This window comes from Oncorhynchus clarkii, chromosome 23 (assembly GCF_045791955.1).
Source record: "Oncorhynchus clarkii lewisi isolate Uvic-CL-2024 chromosome 23, UVic_Ocla_1.0, whole genome shotgun sequence".
In the NCBI taxonomy this organism is placed as follows: domain Eukaryota; kingdom Metazoa; phylum Chordata; class Actinopteri; order Salmoniformes; family Salmonidae; genus Oncorhynchus; species Oncorhynchus clarkii.
This window is the reverse complement of record NC_092169.1, coordinates 4,989,949-5,010,676: the sequence shown is the minus strand read 5'-3', so window position 1 is coordinate 5,010,676 and position 20,728 is coordinate 4,989,949. Positions and strand designations below refer to the sequence as shown.

Here is a 20,728-nt window from a genome sequence, read left to right as displayed (position 1 = left end):
TCATCCAGAAGGACTTACATGAGCAATTAGGGTGAAGGGCCTTGCTCAAGGGCACATTGGCAGATTTTTTTCCACCTAGTCTGCTCTGGGATTTGAACCAGCGACCTTTTCGGTTGCTGGCCCAACACTCTTAACTGCTAGGCTACCTGCCGCCAGGCTACAGCAAGTGTGAACTGTCCTTGTATTTGAATAGAGTGCTCTTCCAGTCCCCATGGCTGGGGAAGGTCAGTGATGACATCACCCAGTCTGTGTGTTACCCCCATCCCGACCCCGAGCACCCATGACTGGTAGTCTGAGGTGCAGGTGTCCGCCAGTCTCCCCACAACAAGCCCCCCCTCCCCCCTCCCCTCCTCCTTAAAGAAACACTGGCTGGGCTGTGGTGATACTTTACGACACAGGTCCAGGAATGGACCCACCACAGAGTGCCTTCTCTTTTTATGGCCTCATAAATATATTGTTATCAGGGTGCCGGGAGAGAGTCCGCCCTCCGCCCGGCGATTTATCCCCCCCGCGATTAGCAAAGCGCTAGCATTCTGAATCATTAATTACACAAGTAGGCTAGCAGCGCTAACTCTGTCGTCTTAATTTCTTATCTCTCCCCTGTAAGAGGGAGCCTCTTTTTAAGTCAATGATTAGGTATAGGAAGTTAATTATACGTCGCTTAGGTGCGTTTTAAATGCGCTCAGATGCCAGTGCTGCTGTAGATCTGGAAGCATTCCATGAACCTGGTTCCTGGACTCCATGAATCCTCCCTACCTCACACAGTTCTATATATTGGATTGAATTAGATACTGTGGGTGATTTCTCTCTCTGTTACTGTTCAATGATCATGTCCCTATATTTATTTCACCTTTTATTCCATGGCTAGATGGTCAACACATACTAGGTAGTATTCAAGTGTGGATATTGGGACAGAGTTCATGACTGATTACCTTCCATGCAAAGTATAGCAGCTTCCCATAGAATGGAGATCATACTGTCCACACAGACTCAATCTAATTTGCTCATACAAGATTTGGAACAGCATGTTCAAGTCAGCTCAGTCACATTACTAGAACATCATTTGAAACTTGCACAGCTAATTTCACTTTATACTAGAGGTGAACAATATTTCAAGGGCCCCGATTTTACTCAAACCAATTCATGTTAACTGCTTTACAATTCTGTTTGGGATTTTGTCATGTTGAATATTATTCTCCACAAGGGTGAAACACTTCTGACCAATGTGTTTGTGCCACCAGGTGGTGCTGTGCACCTCGTAAATTAAATGCCCTAAGGCAACCAACCACCAAGGCCCACCTGAGAGGCCCATCAACAGTGTAGGCCTACTCCACTTGAAGCAATTCACTGTTGATGGCAAATTGTTTTCATGTTTTTCAGGATCACTGACCAGAGGTTTGAAAAGGTGCCATATTTTGTCTTCGGAGACTTCAACTTCAGGTTGGATACAAGGCAGGTTGTTGAGGTAAGCACTGATGCATGTATTGCAAGCATATCAGTTACAGAGTCTACAATGGTGTGTGTGTGTGTGTGTGTGTGTGTGTGTGTGTGTGTGTGTGTGTGTGGGGGGGTTCATGAACATAGTTTGCCAGGGTTTACGGGGGACACCAAACACCAGCCCCTCACAGTTATGGCTCATTATCACCCCTCTACTGTGGCTGGCCCAGCTGTGTTTGCCAACCAACCCTCCAAGTGCATTGTTAGGTTCCCCTCTCTATCTCTTCCTCCCTCTCTCCCTCCCCTTCTCTTGGTGCAAATAAGGCTACACTGGAGAGTCAGTGTAGAGTAGTCATTCAGCAATCCTCATCAGGAGATGGGGGGGGGTTGTTGGATAACAAGCCATAAAGTTCCACACAGACCGTGGAGCTCCATGATAACAGAGACTAGACACTTGTGGGGCAAACCCTGCTCTCACCACACAATGGCCCCTCAAATCAGTGGCTCTGTTCAAGGTGTGGGCATTGTTCATTTAGGAGAAGCCCCTCTCTCTCTCAAAAGGGAAGGGGAATAGGAGTGGGGAGGAGGGAGGTGGGCGGTTGTTGAATGGAGGGGTTTTGCTCAAATGGTTCAGGAAAGACTTCATCCTGTGAGGTAAAGTGAGAATTGCCTTTTGAGTGGGGAATGTGGTTTAACCATCCAACCACTAGGGGAGGAATTAAATAGAATACTTTATTGAGTGCAGCAACCAACTAGTCCTGTGCCAATGGGACTGGGAGAGCTCATGTTTTTCCTCAAGAGATTCATTGAATGAGGATGTGGTTTCAGACTGCTGAGTTGTGTGTGACCATATGATGTACTGTATATATCACATTGATATATTGCATTTTCTAATTCTCCGGTGGTACATTGGATTCCACAGAAGTAATTGGTGCACATTAGAGCTGCTGATCATGTGAGAATATTATAAGTTGCTTTGGAGATAATACAGTAAGCCAAGGTCCCAAGTCCACAGCAGCCACAGCCTGAGAGGGAGGAGGGAAGAGCAGATGCCTGAATAATTATCAGAGAACACTGAGACTATTGAGAAAAACTGTTCTAGTCTAGTTTACCTCAAATGAGGAATATGATGTGGTTAGCATGACTGTGATCATGAAATTCAAATAGCGGGCGTTAGTTTGATATTACAGCTACCGCTGAGACATAGTCATTGTTTAAATTTACTTTTAATTTTTTAGGCAGGTCAGTTAAGAACAAAGTTTTATTTACAATGACGGCCTACCCCAGCCAAACCCGGACGACGCTGGGCCAATTGTGCGCCAACCTACGGGACTCCCAATCACGTCCGGATGTGATACAGCCCGGATTCGAAGCAGGGACTGTAGTGATGCCTCTTGCCTTAGACCACTGCACCACTCGGGAGCCCATTGTGACCATAGGTCCACACAAAAAGTGACGTTTTCAACGAAAATCACAAAAGTGGGATACGGAAGCAATCTTTCCACATTGAAAGCAGTTCAGCCAAGTCTAAATTCAAGCATCAACGACACACGTAGTTGACTTTTTTTTTATTGTAACTGTCCAATTGTTGTGTCCAAGCTATAGGAGGACGGGTTCATTGTAATGGCTGGAATGGAATAGATGGAGCGGTATCAAACACATCATACATATGGAAACCACATGTTTGACTCCGTTCCATTGATTACATTCCAGACATTGTAATGAGCTGGTCCTCCTATAGTTCCTCCCACCAGCCTCCTCTGATTAATGTCATAAACCATGTTTCCATCTGACATTTTTATGCGAGGTAAAGTACGTTGGGTGAAGAATGTCACAACAGTCCAGATGGAAACAGCTATTTTGTTGACAAAACAAAATACACTAGACAAGGTGGGATATGTTTGTGTCTAATTATGAGAGAAATGCCGCTGGACACCCTTTTATGCGCAAATATAATAATCATCCGATCGAAGTGAACTTGGAGTCTCGAGATTATATGTTGTGTGGTCCACCCACTATGACTTCGGGAAAGCAATGCAGTTTATTAGGCTACAGATGAAATAAGTTACGATGAACGTGCACGGTGATGAGTTTCATCACACCCTGCACACCGAAATGTATATTTTTAACTAGTATGCAGTAGGTTGATAATGATTTCACCAAAGTATGTTGTATCAGACATTTCAAACAACATTCCCAGCTAATGAGAAAACAGTCACGGTATTTAATTTAAGGGAATGAACAAGATTTAACAATGCAACCGTGAGGCTAATTTTAAGTGTTTAAAAATAAATAAATAATTACATCTATACCCCAGTACGACCTACGTGACCGCAGTGAAATGGGGGGGGGGGGGGGGGGGGTCTAAAGTACAAAGAGTACCTCAGGAAGTCAGATCTGTGGTCCGTGAAGTCCCTTCCACCACCACTCTCTATACACACACACACACACACACACACACACACACACACACACACACACACACACACACACACTTTCTCCTCGCACACACTAACTCATAAGCCCCTCTACTTTATTTTACTCCTTCCTAAGAGGTCCTCATACTCACCCTTTTAACGGGACAACACCAAATGCTGATGACATCATCCAAGGGGCTCGGCTTGTTAAAGAGGCAGCATTCTACTCATATAAACCCGTCCAGTGCGGAGCTCACCGGTTTGATTTAATGGTGACCTGTACTATATTTGGTTGTGGAGGGCCGCTGTGATGTCACCAGTAAACAGATGAGTGTAGTCTCCATGTGGCTCTCTAACTCCCAGCCAGCGGCTATGTCAACCCTATAATGACAATTAATGTCAGCCGGACAATTAGTGCACATTGGGACTATGCTTTACTGTAGATTGGCCCTGGTGGATCGATCGGCCCTGCTTATCTGGAGATTGATTCAGATGTAGGCTCTCTCTCTCTAACACACACGCATGCACTCACATATACACTACCGGTCCAAAGTTTTAGAACACCTACTCATTCAAGGGTTTTTCTTTATTTTGACTATTTTCTACATTGTAGAATAATAGTGAAGACAAAATAACTACGAAATAACAATAACCAAAAAAGTGTTAAACAAATCAAAATATTGTTTATATTTGAGATTCTTCAAATAGCCACCCTTTACCTTGATGACAGTTTTGCACACTGTTGGCATTCTCTCAACCAGCTTCACCTGGAATGCTTTTCCAAGAGTCTTGAAGGAGTTCCCACATACGCTGAACACTTGTTGGCTGCTTTTCCTTCACTCTGCGGTTCGACTCATCCCAAACCATCTCAATTTGGTTGAGGACCTGGCCTCCACAATCACCCAACATCTGATGCAGCACTTCATCACTCCCCTTCTTGGTAAAATAGCTCTTACACAGCCTGGATGTCTGTTGGGTCATTGTCCTTTTGAAAAACAAATGATAGCCCGAACCGGATGGTGTATCACTGCAGAATACTGAGGTAGCCATGATGGTAAAGTGTGCCTTCAATTCTAAATAAATCACAGATTGTGTCACCAGCGAAGAACCATCACAACTCCTCGTCCATGCTTTACGGTGGGTAATACACATGCGGAGATCCTCCGTTCACCCACAATGCGTCTCACGGCGTTTTTTGTGGACTCATCAGACCAAATGACAAATTTCCACCGGTCTAATGTCCATTGCTAATGTTTCTTGCCACGAGCAAGTCTCTTCTTCTTATTGGTGTCCTTTATTAGTGGTTTCTTTGCAACAATTCGACCATGAAGGCCTGATTCTCCTCTGAATAGTTGATGTTGTCTGTTACTTAAACTCTGTAAAGCATTTATTTGGGTTGCAATTTCTGATGCTGGTAACTCTAATGACCTTATCCTCTGCAGCAGAGGTAATTCTGGGTCTTCCATTCCTGTAGCGGTCCTCATGAGAGCCAGTTTCATCATAGCGCTTGATGGTTTTTGCGACATCTCAACATCAACAGTTCAGAGGAGACTTTCTGCAAAGAATCCACTACTGAAGGACACCAATAAGAAGAGACTTGCTTGGACCAAGATACGCGAGCAGTTGATATTAGACTGGTGGAAATTGTCCTTTTGGTCTGATGAGTCCAAATTTGAGATTTTTGGCTCCAACCGCTGTGTGTTTGTGAGACGCAGATATGATGAACGGATTATCTCCGCATGTGTGGCTTCCACCGTGAAGCATGGAGGAGGAGGTGTGGGGTTGCTTTGCTGGTGACACTGTCAGTGATTTATTTAGAATTCAAGGCACACTTAACCAGTATGGCTACCACAGCATTCTGCAGCGATACGCCATCCCATCTGGTTTGCGCTTAGTGGGAGTATAATTTGTTTTTCAACAGGACAATGACCTAACACACCTCCAGGCTGTGTAAGTGCTATTTGACCAAGAAGGAGAGTGATGGAGTGCTGTGTCAGATGACCTGGCCTCCACAATCACCCGACCTCAACCCAGTTGAGATGGTTTGGGTTGAGTTGGACCGCAGAGTGAAGGAAAAGCAGCCAACAAGTGCTCAACAAATATATTTGTTTATTACTTTTTTGGTTACTATATGATTCCATATGTGTTATTTCATGGTTTTGATGTCTTCAGTATTATTCTACAAGGTAGAAAAACCCTTGAATTAATAGGTTTGTCCAATCTTTTGACTGTTACTGTATTTCTCTCTAGTTGCAATACACGGCTACACTGCTTCGCTCTGTCTGAGTGTAATCATGGACACCCGCTGCAATGAGAATAGCCACCAGACCCACCCCTTTACCCATCATGCCCTGCGGGTGGTTGTGGTTGAGTCTCCTGTGTCTGTGTGTGTGGTGTTCTACACTCCAGGCCCAATGTCCTATACCCCATTGTCCCAGGGTTGGACACAGGTGCCGGATTCCTGTCATGCTTGTGCGGCAGGATCAGTAACCAGAGGCTGTTGCCAGCTCCCCTCCCAACTGGGCTCTCCATGAATTGTGTCCGACAGAGGGAATTGGCTTCAATTGACCTCCATTCACTGGGCCTTTCACTGGGGGACAAAGGACACAGCCAAGTGGAGACTAATGCTGGGGTTGAGCTCCCTGGAGGTGGTCTCCCCAGTGTCATCGCTCTGTCCCTGGTCCTTTTCTCCTGCTCTGACTGGCCAGGAGAGGTGCAGGGAGAGGTGGGCCCAGCCAGGGAGATGTGAAGGAATGAGGCTGCCCAAGCACTCGTGGGTGGATGGGGCAGTGGGTGCCCATTTTCCAATTGTATGCCATTTCACTCTGTTTACTGCTTGAAGTCTAACCACTGCATTCTTAATGGTGCACTGGGTTTTATGTTTTATTTTACCTTCATTTAACTAGGCAAGTCAGGTAAGAACAAATACTTATTTACAATGACTGCCTACCCCGGCCAAACCCTAACCCGGACGACGCTGGGCCAATTGTGCGCTGCCCTATGGGACTCCCAATCGCTGCCGGTTGTGATACAGCCTTGAATCGAACCAGGGTCTGTAGTAAGGCCTCAGCACTGTGATGCGTCACTCGGGAGCTCAAAGTTGTCATGGTTCCAAGGAGAAAAGTGCCTATGTTCCTATATTACTGCTGTTTTAAGTAGATACTGTCCTGAGTGTGTACAGTATGTTTGAGAGAAGGTATTTGGAGCAGAGGAACCACCTGTGTGTTGAGACGGTCCGGCAGAGACGAGGAAGAAGAGATGCATGGGATGTCCGGGACCCCTGGGGACCAGTGGCGGTGAATCACAGAGGCTCAGTGACAGGCCCAGGCTCCGTGCCTGGACTCTCAGTATATTTAAAATCCCTTCTAATTAAACTTTATAGAATGTAAATTTAATATCTGCAGAAATTGTGCGCTTCTGGCCGGCCCCTCCAATTTAAGGATTGATGGAGGTCAGCGCGGAGGTTAATTGCTGACTTGATCTACTGTCCCCATGACATAGCTTGTGCCTGTTTTTAATTGGAGTTTATCTGGCCGCTACATGGGCAGATTTCATTAGGCTTGCGGCCTCTCACCGTGCCACAGCTCCCTCTGTGAGGGAGATCCAGGTTGGAGGATGTGTGGAAGTGTTCGGTAGAGCCCCCTGTCTGTGGCTAGAGAGAAGAGCAGGAGGGTGGCAGGGGTCGGCTCAGGCATAAATCTTCCTGCTTTGTCCTGGGCCTTTCTCTCACTTGAGCAGCGTGACATTTAAGTTGGGTCTGTTGACTAGGACCCACTCCAAATGAATGTTGTAAAATTCTCATTAATGACAAGCAGGGTAATACATTTTACATTTTTTTCGTGGTGCTTTACAGCATATGGCCCATGCCAGGGAAAAGTGTGACGGGTGTGTGATTGTATGTGTGATTCTGTTTTGCATATTCTAAACATATTCTCAATACAGTGTGCCTCTACACTAGCCTATGTTGAGGTGTGTGTGTGTGTGTGTGTGTGTGTGTGTGTGTGTGTGTGTGTGTGTGTGTGTGCGCATACATGGGTGTGTGTGTGTGTGTGTGCGCATACATGGGTGTGTGTGTTAGTGATGCGCGGGTCAGCTGTTTGTACACCTGTACCCAATTGCTCATAACCAATCCGCATGGACTCGAGTCGGACTCCAGTCGCAAATTTGATGATGTGGGACTGGACTTGATAGAAAAGAACTTGACACTGATGACTTGAAATGATCTGGTCAGATTTTGTAACGTTTTGTCACTCATTTGAATTATGAATTACTCTCCATGCAGTCATAGATAGTAGCAGCAGCACACTCGGCCCTCTGATTGGACCAGCAAACTGCCATTCAACACTTCGGGAGAGCTAGCGCAGTGTTTCTCAGTTGGGAGAAGGTTTTGTGGGGTCGCAACTCACCAGTGTGAAACTGAATGGGAAAATATATTTTTTATAAATATTTTAATAGGCTACAAATAGTCTACAATTTGTAGTTTATACAGTTGAAGTGGGAAGTTTACACACACTTAGGTTGGGGTCATTGAAACTCGTTTTTCAACCACTCCTCACATTTCTTGTTAACAAACTATAGTTTTGGCAAGTCGGTTAGGACATCTACTTTGTGCATAACACAAGTAATTTTTCCAACAATTGTTTACAGACAGATTATTTAATTTATAATTCACAATTCCAGTGCGTCAGAAGTTTACATACACTAAGTTGACTGTGCCTTGAAACAGCTTGGCAAATTCCAGAAAATGTTGTTATGGCTTTAGAAGCTTCTGATAGGCTAATTGACATCATTTGAGTCAATTAGAGTTGTACCTGTGGATGTATTTCAAGGCCTACCTTCAAACTCAGTGCCTCTTTGCTTGACATCATGGGAAAATCAAAAGAAATCAGCCAAGACCTCAGAAAAACAATTGTAGACCTCCACAAGTCTGGTTCATCCTTGGGAGCAATTTCCAAATGCCTGAAGGTACCACGTTCATCTGTACAAACAATAGTACGCAAGAATAAACATCATGGGACCATGCAGCCATCAATCCGCTCAGGAAGGAGACGCATTCAGTCTCCTAGAGATGAACGTACTTTAGTGCGAAAAGTGCAAATCAATCCCAGAACAACAGCAAAAAACCTTGTGAAGATGCTGGAGGAAACCGGTACAAAATATTTTGACCCCTGTGAATGTGATGAAAGTAAAAGCTGAAATAAAAAATTCTCGCTACTATTCCTGACATTGCATTCTTACAATAAAGTGGTGATCCTAACTCACCTAAGACAGGGAATTTTTACTAGGATGAAATGTCAGGAATTGTGAAAACTGAGTTTGAATGTATTTGGCTAAGGTGTATGTAAACTTCCAACTTCAACTGTAGCAAGCTTGCAGTCATCAAGAATCAAGTCGACAATCTACTTGCAAATCTACTAGCTCAGATTGGGAAAATACGTTTTGAATGGTCATCCAACTCGGAATTCCAAGTCGGGAACTCTGCCTCTTTCTAGAGCTACGACCTGAAGAACACTAACGTCATGATTCAACCTTTTGCCGAGTTCCCAGTTGTCTTGAAAGCACCATAAATCCAGGGGATGCCAGACTTTGACAAAATTTGCCAACGAAGGACCTGTTCAAGTGAGCACAGCACACCAAGGTGAGTCCAAATATGTATTGTATGCTGCGGCGTAAATTATGTAATATGCCAGGGAGATATTAATACTGTTGCTAAGAAAGTAATACTATGTTGTGTAGTAAGCTGTTAGTAGCCCATGTGCCTCACCCTAATAATTTGGTCCCTTTTCCACTCATAATTTAGCCTACTGTTCTGACTTGGTGGTGCACATGTAGCCTATAGCCTGTTTTAGAGAGATGTCATCAAATATTGTAAGAGCTTTCATTGTCTGCTTATATGCCCCCTTTATTTATCCTACGGTTCTGACTTTGTGTACAGGTAGAATACGGTAAGAACGGCCCATGTTCTGAATTCTGTCGCTGTACATTTCAAAAGCGCTGAACAACTAGTAAAATTGACTGCATCCGTCCTAGCCAGCCATTTCAACTATGTTTTTTTTTAAAGGTAGTAAATGAGGCTGAATGAACTGTTTCGCTGCCAGACAAAGGCTCTGCTGATCGCCAGGTGTAACAGTGGTAAAGTGTTGGGACTCTGCTGTAGAGACAGCTTTATGTAGACCCTAACATTTTGTGGGCACCATTTGTCACCATTATAGTCCAATTAATGTATTGTTTAGTGTTGTGTTGTGGCTTTGCTGACATGCATCTAAAATATTTTTTTGGAGAGTGCTCCACCAAGATTTACACGCTAAAATCGCCACTTGATCGGCCTAGATTTATATTATCCATATAAAATACAGTTTAGAAATCTACTATAGAGGCATCTTTGCCCGAACAATAATAGACTACCTGGCATTTTTATTGATGATTTTCATATTTTTAATAGGCCTAGTTTAGGTGGCTACTGGCCATATAAGATAGCTGTAACATCGCGCTGCCTTCAATATTATGGGATGAAGATCTTACACATTCTGACGAATTAAATACAGTATTTGTGAGGAAGAACTTGGCAACGAGTGTTCCGCGGACATGTAGCCCTCCATGGTGATAGTGTGTGGTGCAGAAAGACCATGCTTTCCATCCCATCCTCTGCTGCATACAGGTTGGTAGGCCATATGATTCTGCTTGCTCTGGAATCCAAAGAAGTGCCATTGTATCCCTACCTGATATTGGCTGCTAACATGAATGACTTTCTGCTCAAAATGCAGGTGTAAAACGCAGTTTATTTCTGTATCTGAAGTTTTGAAAATGCGTTGCCGTTTATGGCTGTAATGATAGGCTACATTTGCGCAGCCGCTGCTTTTTGGGGTTTGTGTGTCAAGAAGTTCAAGAACCACTGAGTTAGCGAACAGATTGCTGATCTGCTTGTGCATCTATTGGATCCGGTGCAGCTCAAATGTCAAATTGTTGGGATAAAGGATTGCCATACTCCTAAAATGGTTTGCTCCTATTGCTCCTAAAATGGTTTGCTCCTAAAATTGTTTGCTCCTAAAATGGTTTGGTGATCAAGAATATTAACTGTTTACTTTGCCCCAAGCTCACCAGCAATGGGGCATCAAGCACCAATTACTAGCATTGGCCTACTTGTCTTTTGTTATGTCAAAATAGCTTGAAGTGTATCATTTCGTTATGAAGCTTGCATTTGGAATTTGTTCAAATGAATTATTACTTAATACAAAAATAATGAAAAGGGCAGTCTGGTAGACTCGATAAATATACAAATATTTGTAGTTGAACAAATCATAGCATTTTTTTTTTTACTTGTAACTCGACTTTATCTTGGAATGCACGACTTGGATTTGACTCAACCCATTCGTTCTACTTGGGGCTCAGACTTAAGAGTCGGACCTTGTGACTTGAGACTTGCTTGTGGCTTGATTAATAGGGACTTGATCCCACGTCTGATATGTGGTAAATGAAAATTAGGCCTCAAGAAAATGTGCTGTACAGTCAGATGACTGAATGATTTTTTGACAGGCCTTTTTAGATAGGCCTATGTTTCTGCTTAGAATTTCCAACATTTTGTTTGGCTATTTGTTAGTCAACTCGTCTATAATTAGATACATGCAGCATCTCTTCCGTCATTACTTGTTGCATTAGAAGACTAAGTAAACCCTTGCTCACCAGAATGTCATAAATCGATTGAACGAATGCTTCAATGTAGTTAACATCGGTAAAGTTTGTTTTCTCTTTCTGCTTTAAATTAAAAGCTGTTAAAATGACCCAAAATGGGGTTTTCTTTTCAGTTCGGCTTGGATGCATATTTTATGTGGTTGAAATACTATCCGTTTTTATGATGCTGATAAAGATAGCACCGCCACCTTTACAGATGGCCTGGAACTGCACATTAATTCTCTCAAGATGCTGAAAGAAAGAAATCATATTTCTCAACTCCTGTTCCCAAGTCAGAATTTTTGGTATATCATTTTACGGCAAAAAATGCTTAATTCTGCAGTAGTTAATATTGTATTAGGATATGTCAGAGGTAAGTTACAGGTTTTAACTGCACAAGTACAGTTAAATGCCTTACTTGCAATAGACCTACAGTCAGTGTCCAGATTTCAGTTAGGCTACTATTCCATTTTACCCATCTGAACAGTAAGTACAATTCCCTTGACGTGCCATTTTGAAGTCCCCACCTTGTGACTGTCACATTTTTATAACACATAGCCAGCACTGCTATCCTCCCCATTTACCACATAGCCAGCACTGCTATCCTCCCCATTTACCACATAGCCAGCACTGCTATCCTCCCCATTTACCACATAGCCAGCACTGCTATCCTCCCCATTTACCACATAGCCAGCACTGCTATCCTCCCCATTTACCACATAGCCAGCACTGCTATCCTCCCCATTTACCACATAGCCAGCACTGCTATCCTCCCCATTTACCACATAGCCAGCACTGCTATCCTCCCCATTTACCACATAGCCAGCACTGCTATCCTCCCCATTTACCACATAGCCAGCACTGCTATCCTCCCCATTTACCACATAGCCAGCACTGCTATCCTCCCCATTTACCACATAGCCAAATCTTTCCCCAACATTACCACTACTGTTCTGGCCTTCCCTTCTATTTATTTTTAACTCTCCATTTCACTTCTTTTCTCTTATTGAATTAAACTTGTCCTTTTTTTTATCCTCAGTGCATTGATAACTTTTTCTGCTCGAGTTACCAAAAGCATTTTAAGCGTTTGCCAATTGGCGTGTATTTCACACGCTACGGTTAGGCCCTAAAGCTTAGGCTTGCTACGCACTGACAGCAGTAAAATAATGAAAGAAAAACCTCAAATGTATGTAGCCTATAGATATGAATTGCACAAGCATTCTCTTCATTCAACCCGCCCGCCAACACCCACCCTCCCACAATATTTCATGACCCTAAACCCGCCCGCCCCGCGGATATGACCGCAGGGACTATGGGTTATAAGTCAACCCGCGCATCACTAGTGTTTGTGTGATTGCTTGCATGTGTTCTTCCATGACTGTAATAATGTATTTATGCCTTCGTGTGATACATACACATTACTCTTCAAATTGGCTGGAAAGAGTCATTTAGGGTTGTTGATACATACCGTCTTTTGATGCATACTGCCTGTTTCTGGGTAAATAATATTCACTGCCTCGTCCCTTTTTGCCACTGCCTTTGATTAGCGTGTGTGCTAACGTGGGCCCTGCTATTAATCAAAACCGAGGGAGTGTAATTAAGTGTACACTACATTAGTCAGGCTAATTAATTTTGGGGGCCATCCATCCGTTAGCCACTGGGCTAGCACTGATTGGGCCTCTGTTCCAGGGGACCCTGGACACCAGGGACTGTGGGGACTGTGACCCTCCTTGGCTGCCGTCACACACATGCACATGTGCACCCACACACATGCATATTTACATGATTGAGCACACACACGCATATTCACGTCTTTGATCACACACACACACTACTGCCTACTATGTCCCCAAATCCCACAGCAGGTGGGAGTTTCCTACTTAACCAAACTTAACAAAATCTCTATCACATACACGATGTTGTGATACATTGAGAATCTCATTGTATCTTTTAGCAGCACCATCTTAGGTTTTTAAACCCATGTTATCACTGACAATGAGGACTGCAGTAATCCAAAAATAGGGATTATGAGTTAAATTTGTGAGGTCGTCTTGATACAGCCTCACCTTGTCACGTGACTAAATGTTGATTCTCGATCAAATTTTATCAGCTCGTATCTCAGACAAAGATGTGTCTATATGAAGATAAACCTTCATGATCTGGGTAATTCATCACAGAGGCCCCATTATATGAGAGAGAGCCCATCTGGATAGAGTGAGATTATTCCCCCTGGGACAAAAGAGCCTGTTTTCTCCTCTCCTTCTTATTCCTCTGTTTGCTTGCCATGCTAATGGAAACACAGAGCGAGAGTTCAGTGACGAGGGAGGAACTTGAGCGATGTCACTTTGATCAGGACGCCATTCTGCAATAAAACACTCTGAAAATGAAGAACAAGCAGTGGCTTCTGTTGGTCCTCCTCATCAACAACAGCCTCATCATCAACAAGAGCTGCAGCCATTGTGTTACTGGCTGGAGCTGCTGGCAGCTGGGCCGGCCATGCCAGGGGTAAATGACATGGTGTGACAGGGGGTGAGGGCAGAGCCTGGCACCAGTGGTCACCCACCGCACCCCTCAGACCGTAGCGTCGTGGCCTCTCTGGTCCTTGGTTGGCCTGGGCCGTAGCCCCATTGAACCCTCAGTCAATGATGCCACACCTGCTAGTCACTCTGGCTACCCCACCTTCTTAGTCTCTAGTGGGGCTTTAGTTCTCTCATTCGCATTTGATCATTTATGTCCTCACACACTTCTCTCACACTTTTTTTTTTCTCTCATCCCAAGTTTCTTTCAGCTGGCTCGCTCACTCACCCTCTTTCACTCTCTGCCTGTCTTTCTCGATCATCTCCCTGTCACCCCCCCCCCCCCCCCCCCCACACACCAATCTCCATCTCGCTCTCTTTCTGAATGCAGGACTTTTTTTGTCCTCATTCTTGGACTTTTTTTCTCCATCCTCCTCTCCTTTCTCCTGACAAGGCCCCCAACATTCCGGAGCACTGATCATTCGTCTTTAACGGCTCAGGAAAGCTTTTCACTCTGGGGGGGGGGGGTGCGAAGAAAAGGAACAAGCCGATTTGTCTAGCGGAGGGGACTCTAGTCTCACTGAAAGGTTTGGTGTTAAATTGGGTCAGGAAGGCAGGTTACGCCACAATGGGGATATGAGGATATTAGCTAAACGCACATGGCCAGGCAGACAGACAAGCATGTTCTAATATAGTCTTGTCATATGAGCTTAGAGCTGCCTAGCTGCCACCCCCCAGGATGTGTGTGTGTGTGTGGCGATATTAGGCTGTCCGAGTGTACATGGTTGTAGACAAGATGAGCGCTATTATGTTGAATTATGAGATGAATGCTGGAGTTTGAGTTTCCCTATGGATCTTATCGGTTTTATCTCGTCTCCCAACGCACTAGATAGTCATCCTCGCCTCTATCATAGTCAAAAATGGAGCCCGTCCATGCAGCCCAGCAACTGCTAACAGTGGGTTTTTATTTAGTCCCAAATTAAATGTGGCATAAACTGTTGAGGATAAGGTCGTCTTTGTGCCTGGTTCATAGTGCCTTGCTTGTATGATGTCAATCTATGTTTGACTAATGCAATGCTGGAGGGGGTTACACACACACACACAGATAGAGAGACACACACACAGCCATTCCATTTCCTCCACCCTGTGATGGAGTTTACATAAGGTTCTACCCCCCCCCCCCCCCCCCCCCCGGGAAAGTTCTCCAAGTCATCTCTGTTCCAGCTCAAAATAAGTCAAACGGAATTTGCGAGTTAACGTTGTTAACATTTATACCATTCTATTTTATATCAATCATATCAAGCAAGTCCTACTTTCATGGGCAGTTTCTCGATAGCACAACGTATTCATTACGTATCAACATCTGGGAAAGATATCCAATTAGAAGTTAATGCTGTTTGAACGGAGAATGTAAAGAATGCAGTATCCATCCAAAGGAGATGGAGAGATCTGATTCATGGGGTTGGATAGGCTATAGATACTGTCAGTCACAGAGAGGTGGTCCCACAGAGTGTCTCTTTGTAGCACAGCTGTAAACCCAGCGTTGGCACCTCGGGCTTTTAAACAACTCTGCTCAGTGACATGAGGAGTCTCTCAGCTCTTTTCACAGCCCTCCGACAAATACCCCATATTTAAGAGGCCCCATTTTTAAGTGGCACAGTGAGAAATCACGGGCCTCTTTCTACAATTCCCCTCCCCCCAGTGATTTATCTATGACGGCCATATTGGCCTGGCTCTTTGAGGAGGTGCTCGTCTTTGTCTTAGAGGAGGCCCGAGACAATCCATTTCAGGCCCATTTCACCTACAAGACTTTCCTTTCAGGGGACTGTTAGGCTGAGAGGCACTGGGCTGTCCTAACATCTGTTTGTGTCCAGATCCAGGCGGGGCCCGGAGCACAGTGCGCCTCGGCCGGCCCCCTTCTCCTCTCCCTGGGGGTCTTTGTTCCCTGATTTCATGCTATCAGAGAAGCAGCATGTTTTCCTGCGCAGAGCTGTCAGGGGCATAAAGGGACCCCGAGTGGGGTCACATCTAGAGGGATGGTCATGAAAAATGTGTAAAATGTATCACAAAGCCCACCCACAAGATGGTTGCCTAGCGCGTCGCGGGGTAGCAGGGGCTACTCTGTATACCTTTCTTTCCCCTTCGCCGGGCTGAATTACACCACAGGGCTCCCCTGTCGCCCTGCCGGACAAGCCGCATCGTTTAGATGCCCCTAAACAAATGAAAGGGTGGCGCTAGCTTCCAAATGAATCCTTGTTCTTTGTCTCCGGGGAGGCATTGTGACGGGGTCCTTTTTAAAATACATAAATACATTTAAAAAAAGATTGAATACAGTATTATAAACTCTTACGTTTCTTTACTTACGTGCAGGTCTCATTTAGTTTCCTGACTGCATTACTTAGTACCTACTTAGATAAACCCAGGGCCCTACTTATAATCCTGTATTAAGTTTTAGTTAAAGCCTAATAGTAATTCTCTGGGCCCTAATTATGTGCATGAAATGTGTTTGTTGGACTTATCCTTCATGCTGAAGGATAAAGCCCTGCCCTCTTCATTAGGGTATGCAACGGAAAACATTTGAAACATTGTTTTGTTTTTTGCACCGGAAAACATAAAGGAGTGTTTCCTTTTGGACAATTTCAGCTTAGTCCTTCCCTGTGTCAGTCGGTTTTCATTGCGTTTGATGCCTACTGAACACAGCCCAGGTCTCACCCTCCAGAAGGGACAGGAGGATTAGAGCTTCATTAATTGTTCAGCCAGGATCGCTATTGATCAGTGCGGTAATGAACTCCATGCAGAGCCTCTGGTCTCTTTTTAATAGAGCACCAGTTGATCACCTCTCCAATATTCTCTAATTGAACCTTCCAACAACAAACCCCTTCCACACACACAGCCTCACTCTCTAGGCTAACTTAAATTAGTCACTAGCTAGTGTGGAATGAGCAAAACGTTTTTGGATTATATGTGATTAAATACAACTCCCAACAGTGCTAAGTGAGTGTGTAAGATCTGCAACGGCCACAAAGCTGCGTCTTTGTTGTTTTTTGTTGTTGTTGTTTTTTTACGTTGTACCACACAGTAATCATCACCTGATGTTTCAATTTCCCTTTCATGTTGTATTTTTCATTGGGAGGATAGGTTTTCTTGCACAAACACTGACGTTCATTCCAAAACGTGTATCGAACAACGTTCAAATGAGGCATTATCCCAATAAGGGAGGCGAGCTGTTGGGAGGAAGGGTTTGACTGTAGGACTGACTATAGGCCTATTGCGTTTCGGAGAGTAACTCCTGTGCGTTAAACAGCCCTGCAGACATCTGCCGTGATTGGTTTCAAACTGCTGACTTAAAGTGTCAGAGGGGAGGTGGGCCGGCCGAGGTTTTCAGATGATGAAATCTTTCATTAGGCTTTCTTTGTACAGGTGGCAGTAACGTGGCAGTAGCCAGGCCTGAGACAATGACTCCTCTTACTTTGCCTAATACGCTGAGGAGTTCCCAACCTCCTTTACTGCCACCACTTTATACACACACACAATAAAGCATCTGGTGGCTTTTTCCTGTTGAGAAGTCTATCGTCAGCCATTGTGGTGGTAAAATGTGCGTGATTGGGGAGGTTTTGTCTGTTTCATTGCTTTCGCAAGTGTGTATGAGATAAAGTTGAGTGTGGAATGAGTGTATGTTTGGAAGGTTGGTGAAGTTGGCTATATTAACAATTTGTGTGTTGGTGTGATGGGGGGGGGGAGTACTGCTGTGTGCCTGCTCCCAGCTCCAGGGGTGAGTCTACTCTGGAACCCCCAGAAGGGTGAGGTCGTGGGGTCAAAGTGATGAATTTTTATGGGGCTGTTCCCTGTGTTTCAGCCCTGTCCCTTTCTCTACGCGCTGCACTGCCTCTCAAAGACAACTAAGCAGGGCAATTTGTCCTGCGGGGGCCCCTGGAGAATGGGCGTGCAGAGGAGTTAAATACCAGGGGGGGCGAACACACACACAGTCACACACACACACACACACCCCACCCCTCCATCCTGTTGTCCTGAATGATTTGTGGCCTGTCCATTATGCTTCGGAAAAGACAAATACATTTGGCAGGGCCCTGAAGGAAGGACAGGGGCAAGAATGGCACCCCTCATAATGCCACCCGTTGTTTTAGAGAAGTTTCCCAGATGTTATAATGCACAAGATAAATAGGGCACATTATCATTACCTCGCGCACCCCTTTTACCTCACCTCGTTTGAGAGGGGGTGTTTTGCCCTTGGAGACCCCCCAGTGCGGCTTGCTATCACCGTACCTCAGCTCTCACACTCTGTGGCTCATGGGAAGCAATGAGAGTGTATTTATGTATCAGTGTATGTTTTGGGGGATTCTCAGGCGAGACAGTGAGGAGGGTCGACCATTCTTTCGACCAGAAAGACGCCCGTGCATGGTCCCTGCTGAGTTACCTCTAGCCTAGTGTGAGTCTAGGTCAGAAATAGGGTAACGCGCTAACTGTGAGGGTAGCAGGATAAAACCACAGTCAGGCAGGGTCCATAATAAATAGTCTCAGGGTAGGACTGCTGATCTCTGATCAGGTCCACCTGTCCTGTCCATATAATTGTATCCATAATGATATAAAAGGCAAAACTGATCCTAGATCAGCACTTCTACTCCTACTGAGATGGTTTTGTGTACTATTCCTTCAAATCCCCCCTCCTAGTTCTTCATCCATGGCATTGATGAATCCACTGTGTTTAGTGGGATTAATTAGCAACCCGCAGGGAGAGTGTGTGGAGCTCTCTGGCTGGTCTCCAGGCAGGCTGGGTGGGGAGGGTCAGCCCTGATTTAAAGGCTCCCTGGGTAATGGGTGGCAGGTGGGGAGGACATTTGTTTTTGCCCACTTTGGATCTGAGTGCCTCACCGGTAGGGCAGATGTCTCAATCATGCATGTAGTTCAGGCTGATTAGGAGAGGGAAGAGAGGAGGAGCGCGCTAAGCCAAACCTGCCAACCGTTGGCACCACTCAGGAGGGGGTTGGCAAGTCTCCTCACGCAGCGGTGGGAAAATAATGGCACGCCGTGACAATGACACCCTCCCCACCCCCACCCGGTGACACAAAGGCCAGCCCTGCCCCGTCCCCCCTCGGCGTAATGGAGAATGATCTCTTTAAGCAACAGCGGCCCGAGGGCCATATTCCAACTCATTGTCGCTTCTCTCTCTCTCACTCTCTCCTCAACAATCGAGATTTAATCGCACTCAATGGGTTATTATATTGGGCGGAATGGGGGTGGTGGGAGAGTGAACAGTAAGCATGGGAAATTATTGGATGGGAATCACCCAGTGGTGGGGTTGAGTGTCCAGGCTCTTTGGCGTAAATCCGATAAAACCACCATTGTGCATTGCTATGCCAGGGCAGTCACCTGGCACACTGTCATGCCCGTGGACCCCTGGGACGTTACAAGCCTTGGACTGGGCCGTGGTGGAGAGGACGAGACATATTACCTCAGATACAGGGGGATGTGCTACTTGAAACCAATCAGCAGTGTTTCCCAAACCTCTCCGTGAGCACCCCCAGTTGTTCCACCTAATTGACGTAATCCAGAAACAGTTTTAATGAAGGGCTTGGCGATTAGTTGGATCGGGTGTGCTTGTATGGCAATATGTCTGTGCATTTGGAGGGGTTGGTCGAGAAGAGGTTTGGGAAACACTGCCATATCCGCATGCACAGAGATTTGTTATGCATGTCTACACGCGGTATTGGATGTGCTGAATGGAAGGTATATGGGGCAAGAGGGGGGATACTGGCTTTGAGTATACAGTAGGTTGTCTTAGGTGTGGGAATGGCGTGTCAGATGGGTTGTGGCTAGGTTGAATGGGGGTTGCGGCATGGTTTTGTTGGTTGTGTCAGTGTTGTGTTTGCGTTGGGCTCAGCAGAGCTCCTCCATCTGTTTGAGGGGCTGGATCAGGAGCAGAAGGGGAGAGACGGTCGGTGTGCCTGTGCTTTGAAGTGGGACAGATTGCTTTAACCTTGTCTCTTAAAAAGAGCAGCTGGAATAGAGAGGTCTTTTCACCACCCATTTCCTTCTCGGACACTGATGAGATTATTCCATTGAAGCCCAAAGCAAGCGCCATCCCCCAAGATTCACCGGGGCAACCTCTTATCTAACCCCTCCACAAACAGGCCCTCTGTCTCCTGTGTTGACCTGTGACCCACGATGCGAAGCTTTGCCGGGCCGGGTACTCTCTTTCTATGGGCTGTTGTAGATTATTGGCGTTCCGAAGCAGTGAAGACATCCCACTGTACATACTTGTTTACCTTCCAAACTTCTCATCCCTGACAGCTGTCCTGTCTATTTTTCTTCTTTTCCCCCACATCCTCATGTATCAAATTAAAAGCCTATTGCTTAACTCAAATTAGTTACGTTAATATCATTTGGGGAGTCAATGAGAGCATGTTTAGATGTAATATGTTTAAAAGACAGGCGCTTTGATCGGCCAAGCCACCGGCCCTACTTGAAGAGAGAGCTCTGTTCAGGAGCCTCACTCTTGCTCTCTCGTCGCTTACCCAGGGTGCCTATTACCAGATGCATGATCCACAATTAGCGGCAGTGAGCTTGGGTTAACTCGTGGTCAACATCTGTCCTCCTTTTCTTCGCTTGAGGATATTTTTTTCCATTGAATTTCTTATATCTGAGAACACCTGGTCTCTCCTTTCAGTCCCG

At 45.3% G+C, this 20,728-nt stretch overlaps 1 protein-coding gene across 2 annotated transcripts in view; it reads left to right on the top strand.

Annotated features, from left to right (window-relative positions):
- Positions 1-20,728, top strand: part of LOC139381922 (inositol polyphosphate-5-phosphatase A-like) — a 181,753-nt gene that overhangs the window by 128,411 nt on the left and 32,614 nt on the right. For both annotated transcript variants that reach the window (XM_071125783.1, XM_071125784.1), the window contains exon 9: positions 1,381-1,465. In XM_071125783.1, the coding sequence (XP_070981884.1) occupies positions 1,381-1,465 (85 nt within the window). The remainder of the gene's footprint in view (positions 1-1,380; positions 1,466-20,728) is intronic.